At 38.5% G+C, this 21779-nt stretch overlaps 1 protein-coding gene across 1 annotated transcript in view; it reads left to right on the top strand.

The window, feature by feature from the left end:
* The window catches only part of LOC140480568 (band 4.1-like protein 4B), a 380420-nt gene extending 369909 nt beyond the window's left edge, over positions 1-10511 (top strand). Inside the window, exon 25 of the mRNA XM_072575571.1 lies at positions 1578-10511. Within this exon, the coding sequence (XP_072431672.1) occupies positions 1578-1647 (70 nt within the window). The 3' untranslated portion in view covers positions 1648-10511. The remainder of the gene's footprint in view (positions 1-1577) is intronic.
* Positions 10512-21779: the final 11268 nt, after the last annotated feature.

Raw genomic sequence — 21779 nt, 5'->3', positions numbered from 1 at the left:
TGTTAATAGAATTAATGGGAGTAATGTTTTTAAACAACAAATGTTTTGTACTAAACACAATTCATTTACATTTAAATATTTGTTTAAAATATGATGCAAGCACAATGTTCAAGTAACCATATGGTGTCTACTGAATATCACAGTAGTGTACGAGTCATTGGTAGTCAAAGCTACTGCTAAGACATATCATTGGGTTGAGGAAGCTGTACAAGATGTTGGAACTGGGTTTACAAATGGAAAGGATTCAACTTCATATAATTAATGTACCACACCTTAATGAGCCTGAAATTTCCAAAATACACTTTCCTAATCTCAAATCAGTGTTGAAATGGACTGAAAAGCACTCAAATTTCTTAAACTCGTCATCACAAAGGTAGTGGAAAATTCAGCTTGTGCAAGTTAAGAAGCAATGGACCAATAAAGCAATAATTATTATTCATAACATAAAGGTGTGGTTAGTAAGTTTGCAGACAACACCAAAATTGGAGGTGTAGTGGACAGTGAAGAACGTTACCTCAGAGTAGAATGGGATCTTGATCAGATGGGCCAATGAGCGGAGGAGAGGCAGATGGAGGTTAATTTAGATAAATATGATGTGCTGCATTTTGGAAAGGCAAATCAGGACAGACTCATACATTTAATGATGTGTTGCTGAACAAAGAGACCGTGGATGCAGGTACATAGTTCCTTGAAGTGGAGTCACAGCTAGATAGGACAGTGAAGAAAACATTTGGTGTGCCGAGCTTTATTGGTCAGTGCATTGAGTATAGGAGTTGGGAGGTCATGTTGTGGCTGTGCAGGACATTGGTTAGATCACTTTTCAAATATTGTATGCAATTCTGGTCTACTTACTATAGGATGTTGTGAAACTCGAAAGGGTTCGGAAAAGATTTACAAGGATGTTGCCCAGGGTTGGAAGATTTCAGCTACAGGGAGAGGCTGAAAAGGGTGGGGCAACTTTCCCTGAAGCATCAGAGGCCAAGGGGTGACCCCATAGGGGTTTATAAAATCACGAGGGTCATGGATAAGTTGAATAGCCCAAGATCCTTTCGCCAGCTTAGGGGAGTCCAAAACTAGAGGGCACAGGTTTAAGGCAAGAAGGGAAAAGATTAAAAAAGGACCTAGGGATGACTTTTTCACGCAGAGGGTGGTGTGTGTATGGAATGAGCTACCAGAGGAAGTGGTGGAGGCTGGTACAATTACAACATTTGAAAAACATCTGGATGGGTATCTGAACATGAAGGGTTTAAAGGGATATGGGCCAAATGCTGGCAAAAGGGACTAGATTAATTTAGGATATCTGGTCGGCATATCCAATTGGACCGAATGGTCAATTTCTGTGCTGTACATCTCTATAACTTTATGACTCTAATATGTACAGCAATTTGTCAGGCAACATCTGAGGAGCAGGAGATTCTCCTGCCCCTCGGAGGGTGCCTGACCTTCTGTGCTTTTCCAGCACCACATTCTCAACTCTGATCTCCAGCATCTGCAGTCCTCACTTTCTGCTATATACAGCTATTGTATTACATAACTTCTTAGTAATGTGTGACAAATTAAATTTTCATTATTTACAGTGCTGATAATGTGAGACGTGAACTGGATCGAGAGAAGATAATGAAACGTCTTTTGATGACAGAACTGTGAAAGCGCAGCTTGGATCGACTAGCGAGAACTGGACCAAGGCCTCTGTGTGCCTTTTGTCTGTTTACATTCCTTGGATGTCAGACAAAGCAGCTTCAATGTTTGCAGTCTGTTAAACTTCATTGTGATTCATAAGAACATTTTTTGTCATATTGAACTGGATGTTTACATTACTTTCCTGCTTTAATCAGGAAAGAGATGCTTTACAAGGGTCAACACAAACTTATTTTCCGATACTGCCTCTGTAACACATGTCACCAATGCAAAAATGTGGAAGGTTTGCTTTATTGAAAAGGCCATTCACAAGAAGTGCTGAACACAGCTTTCTTTAAATATAAGAAATCAAAATCTGTATATATTTGCACTATGCGTTGGAGAATATTTTGATAGGACAATGGAAAAGTCATTTTGTACAACCAGAGCTAATTCTGAGCCATTACATTTTGCTGGTCTAGTTTTATCTGAAAGAGTAAACTTACAAAAGATCCATCAGTATTTTTAAAATAAAAGCTCTGCGGCCACCTTAATACCAAAATTCAAACTTATTGAACAAAGTTGCATGTCTTCACAATATACTCCCACATCTAGGTATATTTTAAATTAAGACAAGACCTTAGTGAAATGTTTGTGCCTAAGATGCAATTCGTGGAATGATACAGCACATGAATGAGATTTTGGGCCCATCCTGCAGACAGATAAATGAAAGAAATTCTTAGAAAAATATGAGTGAACCTGTTTTGAAAGGAGAGTTGACAAAGAGCCTTGTATAAAATTAAACCTACAATGTTTTGAAATAATTTGGTGGAATTGAATCAAGTAGGTTAATATTTACTGTAAAACTAGACATTTTTGCCAAACAATAGATTCCTGTATAGTTAATGTCCATCATTTTTATTGCTAATGTTCAACATGAGTATTGTGTAAAATGATAAATAATTGGAACAAAAAATTATATAAAAATATTTTTTGGAAAGTGAACTTAAGTTTTTAAACTTAAATATTGTTAGTGTTCTAACTTACTGTTAGGTTAAACAAACACGACCATGTTGATGCAAAACTGTTTAGTCTTACTATACAGCTCTATTTCTAATAGTAAAACATGCTTGGCCTGTTCTGGTTTGTAGAAACTCCCAAGATTTTCCTTGGAAGGAGAGTTTCTGCTTTTAGTCTGTGTAGCTTTGGCAGAAACCCCAGACATGCCATATTAACTTGGTTCCCACCTAAACCACAGCAATGAAGTGGGAGGGGGAAAAGAAATCTAAGGAAATTCCCAGTGATGTCTTGTGAGATAATTTAATTTGTAAAATTGGATGATCCTCTTTGTCAAGTGTATGGGGAAATACTCCAATATTAAGTGACTTGCATGTTGAGAACAGTAGACGCCTTCAATGGTCCAATTACCAATTTCAAGAACAGTGTCAACTATATCTTGCTGATGATGTCTATAATTAAGAGTTATGCCAAAAAAGAAAGGCGCTGTGATTTAATGCACGATTGTAAATAATACTTTTTAAAGACAAGGTTTGTCTAAAACTATGATTTTTAAAGTTATGTGGTTTAAGATGTGAAATTGATTTTTTTGTAACTTAAGACACAAAACATAAGATTAATATGGTAGAAAGTTAGGAGTACTCATTTTGGGAGTTACACTATGTGGGCCATTTAGGTATCAAGAGCAAAGAAATGTGAGGGTGTACACTAAACGATATCAAATGATTTATTTGAGGTCTCTCAAAATCTGTATATAAAGCATAATTTTGGGTCCTGCAGTATTTTATGAATTTTGTTTTAATTTTCATGGAAACTGTGTCTTTGTTTAAAGAATTCCTTTGAACAAGTTTCAGGACACCGTTTCCTCAGGCTTCAGTACCACATAATCCAAAATACTGCAATGGCAATCATTTACTGAAAACAGGTATAGTTCAACTTGACCCTGGATCGTATTTTAATTATGAAATATTGAACAGAATTGGAATAGCGATGACACTGAATATTTGTGATTCAGGTATACAGTAGAAACATCAGAACAGCTAAGTGCAATGGCCGTTTTACCATTATGTTGGGCAGTCCTCTAACAATAGTGTTTTTGCCATTTAATGAAAAGGTACTGGAGACAATTAAAATTCTGAACTTTAGAAAATATTTTCAGGAGATGCAAATAACATACAATGTAGGAATTTTGCATAAAAACACTGCTAGAAATGTGTATATCAGTAACCAGGAAGAAACTAATGCTTACTAAAATGTAAGAGTTATAACATAGAGACTGGCCATTTAAACTAATCTATCTGTTGGTATTTAACCCTCTCATGACCAATAGTCTAATCTAATTTAATCACCTTGGTCTGTCATTTCTTCCAACTCCTGTTAGTCCTTCCATTATTTCAAACTAATCTAAGTAATTGATATAATTTTTGCTTCAACTACTATCATGAAAATAAATTGTACAGGCTCACTACTCTTTAAAGAAAGGTCTTTTTCCCTAACCTCTCTTATACTTATGATTCCTTGATCTCGATTCCTCAAATACTGTGATCGCTCTGCTTTGACCACATCTCATTTGTTCAGAACTTTGAACAATTCTAATAGATTGGCATTTTGCCAAAACTTATTTTTTCAAGTATTTTTCATATATGTATTTCCTCACATCTGAAAGAATCCTCATGAATTCTGGAAAGAATCAATATCCAATCTATAATGCAGAACTCAGTACTGCATACTAATAAGGTTCATCCTTATTTTGTGGCTTTTATATTCCAACAAGTTCATAAGTTAGAATTGTAGGATATTGATTAACTAATCTGTACACCCAACATCTTTTATTTTGGAAAAATTGCCACTCTAATTTGTATCTTTCTGGTCTGATAGAAGAGGAGCCATGCTGACAGACAATTCTGGTCCTTTATGCATCCAGCATCTGCACTTTTTGACTTTCCAACAGGACTGATGCTATAGCAGAAAGTCTAGTTAATTATTTTCACCTTTCTTTTGCTTGGGACTACTTGGAGGCATTTTTAGCACTGAAGTGTATTGAGTTGAAAATCACTAATTCAATATCAATCAAGAATTAACCTTAATAGTCCATATGGCTCATGATCACAATGTGTATTGCATTCACACACTCATTGAAAGGAAATTATTTTAAATATCATGTTAAATTCTGTGCAACAAAGTGAACAATTGATTCTCATGAAAGTCATAATGCAGAGAGGAGAACTGCTATGTTTTTCAGTTGATTGTGGAATAGCTAAGTTTTTAGTAGAAAATGATGAATATTGTAATTTTGCCACATTTGACCAAATAATACAATCCCATGTTTTCAAGAAGTAACAGCTAAACCAAGCTAATAGATTGTACCACAGCCAGTTTAGAAACCATAATACATTATAAAGTAATGCACTGAGAACCAGTTTATTGATAATCAAGTTAAGATTACACCTTATGAGGTGTGTTTTACAGGGCACCATGGTACCCACATCTCTAGCTAAAACAATCGGTAGGGAGTTCTTCCATAATCCCAATTATATGCTTGGTAACTTTGTTTTATTCACTCCTGGGACATGGACATCACTGAGTGGGCCACCATTTATTGGCCATCTCTAGTTGCCCTTCAGAAGGCTGTGGTGTGCTGCCTTTTTGAACCTTTCAGTCCATGTGTTGTAGGTACACCCACAATGCTGTTTATTTAATGTTAATTGTTTTAAGGGAAAACATTTGCCCCTAAATCAGGAGAAACCAGCAGGTCTGTCGTTCTGCCAGCACCAGTAGGACTCTGTCAACTACTGAAATTACAGATAATCCAACCATGCTGAGGAGCCTAGATAGCCTGGGGTTTAGTGATCAGTGTAATGGATGGAGGAGGGTGCAGAGATGACATGGCCAAATGGAAGGATTAAAGGGGAAGGATGAACACTTGGGAGATGCCTCCAATGGTTGCAAAGAGCCTGGAAAGAAGGACTCCCCCCTTACCTAACACCGGCTAAAGCGGCCGAGTAGCTCCATAGCTCGGGTCTCCTGCTGCCATGGATACTAGAAACAGAGGGATGAAGTGCTTGATTAACCGTTAATTACCTATTTAAGGGCCTCACCAGGTCGTGAACTTGGAGAGATATGCAGACACTCTCCATCTCCCCAAACTTTCAGACAAATAACAGGCAAGCAGGTAGCAGCAGGAAAACCATCCACTAGATTTTTGTACCTCCACTTTGAAAAACACCATGCACAATGGCTACAAATCTGCTGTTATATTTGTACAATTTTCAAAATAATTCATTCAAGATAAAGCACTTGGGAATTCTGATAAGTTATTATGTTTCTTTTGCAGCAATTCTTAATTATTGTTTCTGCCATGCCCTATAAAGAGCATTTACTGGCTTCAGATTAATCATTAATCTGCACTGACAAATTACTATCAAATTTAATTCATATGTTCATACCAAGGTTTGAAAATTATTGATTCATAGAAGATTAATTGCAATCTCTTGATGTTGCATCTAAACTAAATTATAAATCACATTGCTACCTACGTCATTTATAAGGAGGAGAGGGGCCGATGATAACCAAGGGATCGAGGCCACCAGTGAGTGAAACTGCAATCGAGGCATGGGATAACTGCCTATTGTCCAGTTCCTCTGAGGAACTATGTGCTTTAAAAGAGAGACTACCCTCTAAAGGCTTCTGGTGACACGGAAGCTACTCACATGCAATTCCTGGACCACCACTAAATTCTAGTATGCTCAAGGATACGTGATGTCAATTGGCTAATTACTGAATCTAATTAACAACCTACCTACAGTTGGTGAGATTCCCCAATGGACCCATTCATACACCAACTTAATTGCAGGAAGTTTTCCTGCTGTTAGGAGACAAAGGTACGACCTCTCCTGTGATGAACTGGGCTCAGACAATATATTTCAAACCATAACAGGCTGCAGTTGATCCAGCATTTCATCTTATTGTTTAAGATGCAGAACTCCATTCTAACTTCAAATAATTTCTCAAAGAATAAATACTTCAAGCAGATATTACTAAGATGATATTCCATTTTCAAGGCAGCTCTACATTAAAATTAAAAGTTGACCTTTTCAACCACCATATTATTAGGATAAAGTACCATGTTTTCTGCTACCTTCCTGCACACTTACAGTATTACCCAAATAAATTAAATTCTGCTGTAATTTAACTTTTTTATTTCGCATACCCCTCAATGCCTAATATGAGAGACGATCTTAATACAAAGTGTATCAATTAAACATATCTCTAAACCAGATTTATTTTCCTTTCATGGTGTCTGAACATGCTTACAAAGTCAAAATTTGTTGCCCATCTTGATTACCCTTAAGGTAGTAAAACAAAGAAAATTTACAGCCCAGGAATAGGCCCTTCGATCCTTCAAGCCTGAGCCGATTGAGGTGTGATGTAGGTACATACACAATACTGGTAGGGAGTCGACTCCAGGTTTCTGAGCCAGTACCAATTAAGCAACGGTGATGTGGTTCCATGTTAGAATGTTGTGAGGCTTAATGGGGATCTTGAATGTGGTGGTGTTCCTATGCATCATCATCCATCCTGAGGGTTACCCTTGTCCAGAAATTGAACTGGACTAGCCATATAAATACTGTGGCTACACAAGCAAGTTAGACATTTGGAATTCTGGAACAGGAAACTCCATTCTTGTCTCTCCATTGCCTGCTACCATCTACAAGGCACAAGGTAGAAATGTGATGGAATACTCCCCACTTGCCTGGATGAGTGCAAGTCCAACAGCATTCAAGGAGCTTACACTGTAGACAGCAAAGCAGCACCTGACTCACAACCTTGAATATCCATTCACTTCAAAGTTAATGCAGTGATAGCAATGTGTATCATCTCCAAGATGTATTGCAGTAACTCACCAAAGCTTCACAAACAGCTCCTTCTAAACCTATGACCTCTACCAGCTGCAAGGTCAAGAGCAGCAGATACCTGGGAACACTAACATCTGCAAGTTTCCCTCAAAGCATACACCAAACAAATATGTGTGTTCCCTCAATGTCATTGTGTCAGATCCATGGCACTCCCTCTCTAACAATATTTTGGGTGCCCCAAACTCCAAGGACTGCAGCAATTCAAGAAGGTAGCTCACCACCACCTTTTCCGAAACAATTAGCGATGGGGCAATATAAACTGGTGTAGGCATCAACAATTTCATCCCGTGAACAAATAAAAATATATTTTCTGCCCTTTTCTTTGACAGCACCTACCACACCCATAACCTTAGCCCCCTTGAAAGAAATGTGTTACACTTTGAAGAATAACATGATTTATTGATATCATTTCTAATACATCCACATTTTTGTTAATCATTAATTTAAGTCTAATCTGTATGGTTGTAGTAGATGTTCCTGTCCCTCTGGGTGAATCATGTCCCCTTTTATCCAGCTTGAGCCCATTTTATACTTTAACACAAGAAACTAAAACAGAAGGACAAAATGTTGAAATTGAAGCAATACTAAAACTTAACAAACTGAAATATACACCTGGGTGCAAAATTACGATTATATGACAAATAAAGTTTCTGGTAAATATATTGGTGGGGAGACACACAGATGTCTTAATTAGCGGAATTATTGTAATGAAGACTAGATGCAAGCAAAATCTTTGAGAGGTCTAATACAGATTATTTGATGACAAAATTAAGGTTTGGATTAATATAATTTTTTATGTCTAATGTTCAGAACCAATCTTGTTTTACAGCATTTTGACCTTGTGATACTACAAGTAATGCTTTATATTGAAAATCTATTTTGAATTGATACCACTTATATGGTTGTTTCTGTATTATGAGCCAGTCAATAAAGTAGAACTTTGTACACACGTCAAATTCTAATTACAGTTACATGTTTACAAAATATCAACAGAACAATTGTGTTTCTGTTAGCCTAAAATTATCACAAATTTTGTTTTATTGCATCTCAGATAGTCCAGTTAAAATGCTGGCAGATTAAGGCCAAAATAGCTTGTGACAAAGTATTGCCTATATGAATTGAATGTCCTATTAAACTGTTGACTACACTGTGGAGCTAATCTGTAATTTTTGCATATATTTGCATTGTACTGATGTAAAAACTACAGCTAAAGTAGATTGCTAGAAAAATTGTTTTTATGTATGAATTTTGTTTTGTGCTGTTGTCAAATAAGTTTTTTATTGAAAATAATTTTTTTCTTAAATTTTGGTGGTAGCTTTTGAAAGAGTCAAATTATTACAGAGTATGATTAGATCTGAATGATTCAGGAAATACATAAAATAGTATTGATAAGTTGTTAAAAATGATGCCTTTACCTTTTAAGTTGTTACTTACTTGTTTTTGTAATAACAAAATATAGGATCAACAAAATTGTTAAGCAGAATGTTTACAGTAAAAACAGGCCTTAATAATTAACATTTTAAGCATTAACATTTGGTGAAACTTGCAGCTTTATGTTATTGTAAAATATTGAGTGCATTTTCAGCACATTTGGTTACCGTTAAAATTATAGTTTTGAGCTGCTCACACATGGCTTGATGACATTTCTCAAGTAGAGAGTTTTAATGGAACACAATAAAAATACTTAATGCGATATATTAAATGCTAAGAATTCATTCCCCTTTCTTATTCTCTACTGCAACGTGTTATTTTGGCGTATAGTTTTACTGATTCCAGGAACTTTCCACTGCAAAGCCTAAGTGGTGTTATTTTTATGGAAACCTGAACAGTATATGTAAGAATGCAACCATGAATGGTGTAACAGCTGAACCTCACCCTGTTCTTGTCTCATATTTAATCACAAACACACCTCTTCCTGTGTCAAGGATCACATACCAGATTGCAGAGGGTACAGTTGTTACTTTTGCTATACCAATGGCTTAACACGCCCACCATTGCAGATGTAATTCAGGAGTGGTCCAAAGCCATTTGTAGATTTTTGGCAGTCAATTTAATCAAAACATACACACCCAGATCATTCCTGAATTTATGGCCTAATATGCTGAAAGATATTGAAGTGTCACTGAACTATCAGTTGACCCCCGGGATTGCTTGAGTCCCTTGAAAGATATGAAACAAAATGAAACATTTTATGTTTTTAATAAGTAGCTCACAGATTGTTAAGAGTTCAGAAGTTCTGCTATTTAACTTTGAAATGATTGTAATCGCTGTTTACAACTCGTGCCCAATTGAACAATTTTGTAATTTAGAAGTATTGATCCTTCTTAATGCACATAATGTTTTTCTGCAGATCGTTGCTTCCATTTTATGGAAGAACACCAGAATGAAACAATAGTTCATTTGTCATATAATTGCTTAGAAAGGAATTTTACTCAACTAAATCCTTGAATTTAAGTGGAATATTTCTGCAGAATATTTTAACATTGACTTTCCTTAAAGACAGATTCTAACATATATAATTTAGACATACTACATTAAGTAATGTTTCTAAAACAGTATATGTTTATTTTTTTCCATGGAAACACATACTCTCGAGGGATGGTACTTGAATAATTTGCAGCTATACATTGTAAAATATCGAATTGTATATCACACAGTTGTATCTGACTGATGAATGTTCATTGGATTGTATTTCTAGAATGATAATTATATGTGTGTAGTGCCATTAAGAATTTTTTCACTGTTAAAACAGGAAGCTTGTTCCTTTTGCCCCCTCCATGTGATGTGAGTTATGTGCTGCTTTTATGATTACAGTTACTTAGCACTTAAATGTTTATGTCAAGGACTGCCCTGCAATTCCTGCATCAAATATTGTACCAACCCGTCTAAATTTGTATTGTGATACATTGCTGCTAATAGTATTTATTTAGATGTGCTAATCTATGCTGATTATGCACAAAATTGTACCAATAAAATGATCAGAAAAATTAGAATACTGTCATCCTATTTTGTTTGAGAGTCCATAAAGTAATATTTAATATTAAAGTATTAACCTAGAATTTCTATAGTTATACAATAACCAAAGAAAATGTAATTAATAATGCAAAAACAAAAACAGAAATTGCTGGAAAAATTCATTCACTACTAAGAAAATATTCTCAGTATATTCAGTTTTAATTTTGTTGGTGAAAAAACAAGAGGGAAAGATAAACTTTGTTTCTCCATCAAACTTCTGCAGCTCACTGCCAATCTCTGAATAACCCTGCACAGCATTAACTAACTGGTAGGATGGTTGACCTTAAGCAAACAATGGAAAGTTATCTGGTACACTGGTTTGGTTAAATCCAATATAGCAGCTACATCTACGATCTGTTAATTGATTATGTTACTAAGCAAGTATTCTGACTCTGTATTTATGTTTCCTGATTGAATTTTCTGTCTTTGTAAAAGGAAAAGTTCCAATAGTTACTATCATATGGCCACATAATTATTATTTGAATATCACTCAACTTGGCCATAGATTATTTTTATTCTGATTATGAATTTAGTACAAAAGCTATTTTGAGTCAAAGTATCTCCTTGAGACTATCTCTGCCTGCTTCTAATTTAATTATAACAATCTAATAGTTTATGTTGTCCTAAGGTTGTACTGTACTCATGTGGGTGAAGTTAAAAAATGTTTAGTGTTATTTATATGGACACATAAACAACTTAAGAAATTTCTTCATGCAGAGGGTTAAAAATCTTTGGAATTCTCTATTAAATAGAATTACAGGTACTCAAACTTCGAGTACATTTCAAGATCCTGGAAAACAGATTGTTGGATGGTATTAGGGATATGGAGATAGTCAAGGAGGATAAAGGGGCAGACAGATCCTATTGGGAGACAGTGGGCACTACAGAAGCTGGGATTCAGAGTCGAGAGTATGGTGCTCAAAAAGCCTGGCAGGTCAGGCAGTATCCGAGGAGCAGGAGAATTGATGTTTTGGGCATAAGCCCTTCATCAGGAATGACCTCTTCATTTTACCTTTTCATTCCAAACTGCTGCTCACCTGTATCCCTCCACGCTCTCAGATTAATGAGTCCCAACATGCCACAACCTTGAACATTTCTGTTGCTGCCTCCGGGCCCACTTTTTAAACCAAGGCTCCTGCCCATCCACCAAGGACCCCTTCCCCCACCTCCAACACACCCCATCCACCTGGGCACCCTGTGCTGGCCTGTTACCCACCCTTGACCTCTTCATTTCAAACTGTCACCGCTGCATGGACCACTGCCGACCGCACCAGCTTTGCCATCGCCTTCCACCCAAACATCTCCAAGTGAATTTCTTGGAATTAAGTTTAAGTTTGAGACTACACCCAAAGTTGCCTCAACTATTTCAGAAAATGGCAGTGAAATTAATTTTTGTTTTTCTAAACTCTTAAACTAAAATGCAGCTGTTCTTACAAAAGTTGGTTATTTAACTTGTGGATTCTATTCCTTGTATACAACATTCCCCCTTCAGATTTATTAGTTGATTTGGTCATGTATTGATGTAAATCAAGATCTGAATAGAAAAATTAAGCATTTGAAGTAACTTGCAAGACTACTGCCATGAGAGTTTTAAGAGATTTAAATAGGTATTTAAAGTCAGGAATATATTTGGTTCAGTGAATGTGAAGTGTCTATTTCCTCCAGTTGAGTAGTCAGAAGTGAGGGCTTATCCATTTTTAATTTCCACAAAATGAGGACAAAGCTAATCAGGCAAACCAAGCTTGGAAAAAGATCACTGAAACATATGCTTTCCCATAGTGTGTAGCTGGGGCAGGAATAATTACATTACATAAGGAAAAATTGAATTATTATTTGAAGCAGAGGAGGTATATGGATCACTGTGGGGCAGTGAGAGTATTTTTCAGATTTGTGTTGAAGTGACAGGCAACAGGAGTCTCGGGATCATTTTTGTAGACAGAGCACACCACCCTGTTCCCTGGATTGCACCTCATTTTCTGCTTGAGGACTCTGCAGACTTTGAGACTCAATATAGGGTTCAATAATTTTAGTGCCTGAGTATGTTCTCCCACGTCCTTACCCCAACCCCCATACCAGTTCTGAGCAAATGGCCTTGTCATCACATGGGCTGCTACCACAAACCATTGTCAGTTACTAATGGTTCCAATTAGCAGCTATTGATTTCTTCAGGCAAGTCTTTCCTCTGTCCAACTGAGCTTCATCTCTACCTGTCGTTTACTCCTCCCACCTCATCCCACCCCATCGGCAGCATATATACCAACCATTTTCTTGCTGCAACAGTTCTGAAGAAGGGTCACTGAATCTGCCAAACCTGTTGAGTTTTTCCAGCAATTCAGTCTTTGTTTCTGATTTCCAGTATCTGCAGTTTTTTGAGGTTTTTTAAACCTTTTTTTTCTCTTGATTTTCACTTAACCCCAAACTCAGAATAACAATCTATTCCTAAACCTTTCCTACAGTTAGTCTCAATATCCTGCTGCTGATCATCTACTGAAATTTGCTTCTAGTTGCAAGCATTTAGTCTCTAGTCAGAAAGAAAAGCAGAAAATGCTGCACGTTTTCAGTATCCATTGAGGGAGAAACAAAGTTAACATTTCATTTGATGACTTTACAGCTGAACTGGAAAAAGTCAGAAATGGAACAGGTTTTAAGCAAGTATTGAGCCTTGGAAATGGGAGAATGAAAAGTAAGAAAATATCAAAAGGGATGATGGTGTAAACCAAAAGGAAATAATGGAACAAATAAAAAAAAATGATGGTTCGGGGACACACAGATATTTTTGACCAACCTGTTCAGAGATGTTATGACATACCTCTGGAGTAGGTAGGACTTGAAACCCAGCCTCCTGCCTCAGGGATGGGGACATTACCACTGCACCACAAGATCCCCTAAGGGCATGTTAGACAGAAGAACAAAATCATTTTGAATAGCTGGTGTTTCTCAAAGGGGAGGCGTGGATGTGATGTAACATTGTTGAACTTAATGTTTTATCCAGAAAGTTGTAAGGTACCAAAGCGAATGTCAAAGGGTTTGACCTTCCTTGAGCTTACCTTGAAGTTCACTGAAGAGGATAGGAAGTTGAACCAAGTTCTAAGTGGGTCAGCAAATTAAAATGGTACTGACCAGATGCTCAGGATAATGCATTAACTTTTTTTTTGAAATGTCAACTTTCATGGGATGTGCCTGTTACTGGGAAGGGACCCATTTGTTGCCCATCCCTTGAACATAGGCTTATGAGACCATTGCCAAAAGCGTACACAGAATGATTCAGTCACATTGCTGTGGATGTAGGGTCACATGTAGGCCAGATCAGGTAAGAATGGCCGATTTCCTTGTGTGAAGGGCACTAGTAATCCACGTGGGTTTTAACAATAATTGCGGAAGACTTCCTGGTCACCAGCACGGAGCCTAGCTTTCAGTTCCAGATTTTTCAACCTGAATGTAAATGGTACTGATCCTGTGATGGAATGTGAAAACACTCCCCAAAGCATTTTCCCGGGTCACTGGATTATCAGTCCAATGATATTAACATTATGCCACCATCTCTCTACATGTAGACTAATGAAGGTGTTACACAACACAATCAGCTAAAATGTACTTGGTCTCCTGAGTAGATTGGACCACAGAGGGAGCAATGAATAAAGTACACTAAATGGAAAGAAGCACAATTAAAACATTGTTACACTTGGAAGGATTGTTTGGGGCTCCATTTACCTCCATTCCTCAGTTGATGAATCAGTGCTCCTTCATTTTAAACACAACTTAGAAGAAGCAGTGAAAGTGGCAAGGACATAGTATGTATTCTGAGTGAAGACTGTACTACTACTGCCCGAATTGGTTGAATCCAAGATATAAGGCAGAGTGGTGGACATGATCTGTGGAACTTCAGCTAGGCTTTCAACAAAGTTCCCCATGGGAAACTGGTTAGCAAGGTTAGATCTCATGGAATATGTGGAGAAGTAGCCATTTGAATACTGAACTGGCTCGAAGGTAGAAGACAGAGGGTGGTGGTGGAGGGTTGTTCTTCAGACTGGAAGCCTGTGACCAGTGGAGTGCTACAAGGATCGGTGCTGGATCCACTAATTTTCATTATTTATATAAATGATTTGGATGTGAATAAAGGAGATATAGTTAGTAAGTTTGTAGATGACACCAAAATTGGAGGTGTAGTGGACAGCGAAGAAGGTTACCTCAGATTACAACAGGATCTTGATCAGATGAGCCAATGTGCTGAAGAGTGGCAGATGGAGTTTAATTTAGATAAATGTGAGATGCTGCATTTTGGAAAAGCAAATGTTAGCAGGAGTTATACACTTAATTGTAAGATCCTGGGGAGTGTTGCTGAACAAAGAGACCTTGCAGTGCAGCTTTATAGCTCCTTGAAAGTAGAGTCGCAGATGGATAGGATAATGAAGAAGGCGTTTGGTATGTTTTCCTTTATTAGTCAGAGTATTAAGTATAGGAGTTGGGATGTCTTGTTGCAGCTGTACAGGACATTGGTTAGGCCACTTTTGGAATATTGCGTGCAATTCTGGTCTCCTTCCTATTGGAAGGATGTTGTGAAACTTGAAAGGGTTCAGAAAATATTTACAAGGACGTTGCCAGGGTTGGAGGATTTGAGCTACAGGGAGATGCTGAACAGGATGGGGTTGTTTTCCCTGGAGGTTGAGAAGTGACCTTATGGAGGTTCATAAAATCATGAGGGGCATGAATGGGATAAATAGACAAGGCCTTTTCTCTATGGTGTGGAAGTCCAGAACTATAGGGCATAGGTTTTGGGTGAGAGGCGAAAGAAATAAGAGATGTAAGGGGCAACAAATTCATGCAGAGGGTGGTGTGTGTCTGGAACGAATTGCCAGAGGAAGAGCTGGAGGCTGGAACAATTGCAACATTTAAAAGGCACCTGGATGAATATGAAGGGTTTAGAGGAATTTGGGCCAAGTGCTGACAAATGGAACTAGATTAGGTTGGGATATCTGATCAGCATGGACAAGTTGGACTGAAGGCTCTGTTTCCATGCTGTACATCTCTATGAGTCTGTATCTGTAAGACTTGTATTGTCGCAGATGGTGAGTGAATCAAGAGAGAAAAATCTACTAGAACTTGTTTTCACCAAACTATTTGTTGCACACGCATCTGTGCATAGAGGTATTTTTTCACTTACGGGATATGGCATCAATGTCTGGGCCAACAGTTACTGTCTATTTCCTCTTGCCCTTGAGAAGATGGTAGTAATTTGAATTCTTGAATCACTACAGTCCATTTGGTGTAGGGTAGTCACTCAATGTAGTTAGGGAGGGAGTTCCAGGATGCTGAATCAGGGACAGTGAAATAGCAGTGATATGGTTCCATATCAGGAGATGAATGGCTTGGAGGGGAACTTGCAGGTGGTGATGTTCCCAGTATCTGTTTCCCCTGTCCTTCTAGATGGTAGGTCCTCCAAACCTATGGCCATTATTTGTGGAGTCTTGATGAATTTCCATAGCGCATCTTGTAGATTGTTCTTACTGCTGCTCCAGAGCATTAGTAATGGAGGGAGTGGATGCTTGGGGATGTGGAGCCAATCAAACAGGCTGCTTTGTTTTGGATGCTATCAAGCGATTTGAATGTTTTTGAAACTGCACTCTTCAAGTGGAGAGTTGTCCATTACGCTCCTGACTGGTGTCATGAATGTGGTGCTGGAAAAGCACAGCGGGTCAGGCAGCATCTGAGGAGCAGGAGAATTGACATTTTGGGCATAAGCCTTTCATTACCAATGAGGGGCATCCTTGGGAGAGGCTTCACAGTAGGGTTAAAATGAACAATTCCTCATTCCCAATGAAGGGCTTACGCCAAAACATCGATTCTCCTGCTCCTCGGATGCTGCCTGACCTGCTGTACTTTTCCAGCAACACACTCTTGATTCTGATCTCCAGCATCTTCAATCCTCACTTTTTTCCTCCGCTCCTGATTTGTGCCTTGCAGCTGCAGTTCCAGTATGCTCCAGCACTGGGAGCTACCCAAAAATATGAAAACTTGGCCAGGTATGTTCTGTCCAGAAAAACATTACAAATCAAACCTGCTCTATTAGCATTCTATCAGTCTTCATCAATGTGACTGATGTTGTGAGTGATAGTGCTATAAGCAGCACGTCTTCAGTGATAACCTTCTCAGTGATGCTAATTTAGGTTCTGTCAGAGCCTCTCAGCACCTGACCTCATTACAGCCTTGCTCCAAATGTGGATAAAGAAAGCTGAATTCCTGATGAAAGATGAGAGGGACTGCCCTTCACTTCATGACCACATTTAACTGAGCATGGCTTCAAGGGCCCTGGCACAACTGGAATCAAGTGGAACATTCTCCAGAAGTTGGAGTCATTCCTGGTACAAAGGAAGTGGATTGAGATTGTTAAAGACCAATCATTTCAGCCTCAAAACATAATTGCAGGAGTTCTCAGGACAGTTCCCTTGGCTCAACCATATTTAGTTGCTTCATGAATGACCTTGCCGCCATAATATCTCTTACAAATATGTTCAATGCCCCATGGTAAACAAATAGCAGAACTAAACTTTTTGGTTTTTCAAACCAGCTTTAACTCTGGACTCTGGCTCAATACCACATTTGTAACAAAGCATAGGCTCTTTGCTGTTTTAACAATCTTGAAATTGAGGAGGGATCTGTGTATCTTTAACAGCAAGTAAGCATATAAATGAGAGAAATGCTATGAAATATCTTACATTGGTTAGAAGTTTAAAATAACTTTGTCACTTGGAATTTTCTGGGATGAGAAGATATAAATTGGATTATTTGAAATCTTTAACTTAGACCACCCTCAGTGTTAGCAGGGGATTAGCAGAGAGAGTTAGCAAATAAAAGCAGGATCACATAAGGTTGAGACCTTTTAAGAGTTAAAAGGAAGTAAACCTGATAATGTTGTGTCACTGCTTGAACATGCTAAGATTTGGTGAAAAAGTGGAAAAACAATTTGAATTGGCAGAGGAAAAAAGAACAATGGGAAATGAAAGAATAAAGAATGAAAAAGTAGGAGAAATAGAAAAAGAAAAAGAAAATACAGATGGAAATAAAGAAAGAAAAAGAAAAAAGCAATACTAAGGGAACTCCAAAGTGGGAGAGAGCTCAAACAATATGATATGACTCAAGAAAAGCTTAGCATAAAGGAACAAAGAAGAGATAGTGGTTCAGAAAATTCTGATTCTACTTAGGGATATGATTTAACTGAAAAAAAATCTTTATTTAGTACCTAAATTTACAGAGGATGGAACTGAAATATATTTGTGAACGGTCTTGTGGGCCAAAAATACTTGTTCGTCTAGTATTACTATCAGCTGGGATTAAAACACTATTTAATATTGTGGCTGCAAAAGTTCTGCTGTCATTAATTCACCTCCTGATACCCCAGTGATTGTCTACCATCTACAAGGCACAACTCAGGAATATTAAGAAAACTTGCCTGGATGAATGCAGCTCCACGAATACTGAAGAAGCTTAATACAATCCAATACAAAGCAGCCCACTTCATCAGTACCACATCCATGAGCATAAACATTCACAATTTCCAACAGTGGTGCACAGTGGCAGCAGTGTGCACCATCTGCAAGATGTATTGCATCAATTCACCAAGCCTTCTCCAAACCCACGACACATGCTCCATGACCTTGGCATCTAACATGTACCAGCCACACTGAATTACCATGGCATATCTACAATCCATTGATGGTACACTTCTGCATTTCAATACTGCACTTTGGAATGCACCAGCACCTCTCATTCCAATGCTGATGCTTCACACAAAAGGACAGACACCCATCTCATGAATTGGACCAGGTTGTATCTCAGGGATGCTCACTCGCATACATTCATTGCTCACAGCATCCTTGCCATATCTTACGTTGAATTTGTGTCTAGGTTTAGAAGGGTCTGTCTAAGGAATTTTGGCAAATTTCTGCAGTGCACCTTGTAGATATTTACACTGCTCCTCTGAGCATCTGTGGTGGAAGTAACTGAATGTTTGTGGAAATGGTGCCAATCAAGTGGGTTGCTTTGTCTGGATGTGATCAAGCTTATTGAGTGTTGTTGGAGGTGCACTCCTCCAGGCAAGTAGGAATGTTCCATCACACTCTCGATTTGTGCCTGATAGATAGTGGTCAGACTTTGGGGTAATCTAAGGTAATCCATTTCCAACAAAGCTAAACTTCCTTCTCCTTTTCGCAGGAATAACTGCTTTACATGTCCATCTTCAACTAAGAACCCTACAGCTATGCCAAAACTAAAACTAAAAATGAAAGGTTTCTCTGCAAGCTGTGGCATTACACTCTAAGTTTAAAGCAATACAAATCCAGAATCTTGGAAAAGCACAGCAGGTCAGGGAACATCCGCACCGACGCCTGGAAGAGAAACACATCATATTCTGCCTTGGGACCCTGCAACCATATGGGATAAATGTGGATTTCAATAGCTTCCTCAATTTCCCCTCTCCACCATTATCCCAGTCCCAAGCCTCCAACTCAGCACCACCCTCCTGTCCTGTCTATCATTCCCCTCTCTGACCTATCACCTTCGCCCTCACCTTCATCCACCTACCACTTTCTGAGCTATCTTCCCCCAAACCCCACCCCCTCCCATTTTTCTCTCAGCCCCGCGCCACAAGCCACTCCTGCTCCTCGGATACTGCCTGACTTGCTGTGCTTTTCTAGCACCACACTCTCGACTCTGATCTCCAGCATCTGTAGTCCTCACTTTCTCCAAATCCATAATCTTCCATTAGAAAGCTTAATGGACTACACAATGTACTTAGAATTCTTGGAGGCTCTCTCTCTCAAACAGTTTTAAAACAAATTATAATGGCTACAGAAATACTTACAAGTTATAAATCACATCCCTTCAAATACACATAAAACCCCAAATGCCACTAAATTCAAAAATCCAAACACATAAATAAATGATATACAAATCATAGACCTTACATCATAATGCTAACATCACTTCATTTTTTAGGGCATTAGCTGAAATGTTTTCCTCGCTCTTATCTAAAAATCTTAGGTTTTAACTCACTGAATAGTTCAGATTCTAACATTAACATAGGGCAGCACGGTGGCACAGTGGTTAGCACTGCTGCCTCACAGCGCCAGAGACCCGGGTTCAATTCCTGCCTCAGGCGACTGACTGTGTGGAGTTTGCACGTTCTCCCCGTGTCTGCATGGGTTTCCTCTGGGTGCTCCGGTTTCCTCCCACAGTCCAAAGATGTGCAGGTTAGGTAAATTGGCCATGCTAAATTGCCCCTAGTATTAGGTAAGGGGTAGGGGTATGGGTGGGTTGCGCTTCGGCGGGTCGGTGTGGACTTGTTGGGCCAAAGGGCCTGTTTCCACACTGTAAGTAATCTAATCTAATTAATAGTTTTTGTTACTTTAATTATAAGCTTATCTTCATTTGCTGTATTTATGGAACACTGACAGAAACTACGTGATAAACTTTAAAATTAACTTCTGTTAGTATGTGCAATAACTAATCAATTAATTTTTAATGCAATATAATAAAGCACAGGAATAGATCCTTCAACCCACCAAGCCTACGCCAATTCCTATTCCTTATTTAGACCCACTACTTATTGCCCATACACAGTTTGTATCCCTCTATTCACCTCCTGTTCATGTGTCTATTAAGATATGCCTTAAATTTTGCTAACATATCTGCGTCCACCACCTCCACTGGCAGTGTATACCAGGCACACACTACCTTCTATGTGAAAAAATTTCCCCTCTTATCTGAACCTGTGCCCTCTTGTGGTTAACCTTTCCACCTTTGGAAAAAGCCTCTGACTATCCACTCTATCTATGCCTCTTCTAATTTCGTAGATTTCTATGAGATCACTTCTCAGCTTCTGTCTTTCCAATGAAAACGATCTGAATTTATCCAACTTCTCCTCACAACTAAAACCTTCCAGATCAGACAAGATCCTGGTTAACCTTCTCTGCACCCTCTCATAAGCACCTATATCCTTCTGGTAGTGTGGTGACCAGAACTGTACTTAATATTCCAAATGTAACCTAACTAAAGTTTTATAGAGCTGGAACATAACTTGCAAACTTTTATATTTGATGCCCCAGCCAATGAAGTTAAGCGTGCTGTATGCCTTCTTGACCACCTTATCCACCTGTGTTGCCACTTTCAGGGATCTGTGGACCTGTACACCCTGATCCCTCTGTATGTCCATGCTCCTAAGAGTTCTACCATTTATTGTATAGTCTTCCTTTACATTTGATGACTTAGTTTAGATTAACAACTTACCAAAAAAACTCACCCTCTGTAATTTCTTGCCCTGTAATATCATTACATGTCTGGCTCAGTTTGATCCCACACATTTCAGACTTTCAGCTACTGTCCATTTTCAATGTCTCCTCTAGTTTCTTCCTTATGTTGAATCCCAAAGTAAGAAATTTCCAAACTCCTAGCATAACGCAGAGAGTGGTAAAGGCGTGAAATGCACTACCCGCTAATGTAGTCAACTCAGCCACATTAGGGAGATTTAAACAATTCTTAGATAAACACATGGATGATTTTGGGATAGTGTAGGGGGACGAGCTGAGGATAGTTCACAGGTGCAACATCGAGGACCGAAGGGCCTGTTCTGCGCTGTATTGTTCTATGTTCTATAACTTAATACCTTAGTCTAAGAGTGAGAAAATATTAATGAATTACCTGCTTTTTAATGAGCTCACACACTTGGACCTTTTTTTTCTCTTTTCAAACTCATTCACTCTGACTCCCTGCTGCTACTTTGGACAATGTCTGGGTGGCTGGCTGGTTTGCAATGCAGAGTAATGTCAACAGGGTAGGCTCAATTCTTGCAATGGCTAAAGTTACAAAATGACTCTCCTTCTCAATCTCTCCCCTTGTCTGAGGCAAGGTAACTCTCAGGTTAAACCATCACCAGTGGTCTCTCTCGCTATAATGAGAGAGCATCTCTATGTTTGGTGGGACAATGTTGATTTTACCTTTACCTTTGATTGTGGAGCTCTAATCCTCTCTCCAACTTCATTCATCTCAGGTTGGTGGCTGTGGAGGGAGAATCTTGAGGAGATGAAGTCAATTTTATTCTTGCAATGGTGGCTTAATGGGGAAATGATTCTGATGCAGGTGAAAGGAAATGTAAGAGTTGGTGTTCAATTCTCAGCAAGGTAGAAGTTGGCCACCAATGAAGATTGATGCCACCTTTGTTTC

This window comes from Chiloscyllium punctatum, chromosome 8, assembly GCF_047496795.1.
Source record: "Chiloscyllium punctatum isolate Juve2018m chromosome 8, sChiPun1.3, whole genome shotgun sequence".
Taxonomy (NCBI): Eukaryota; Metazoa; Chordata; class Chondrichthyes; order Orectolobiformes; family Hemiscylliidae; genus Chiloscyllium; species Chiloscyllium punctatum.
Note: the sequence above shows the minus strand (reverse complement) of the source record. Positions and strands in the feature narration are given on the sequence as shown.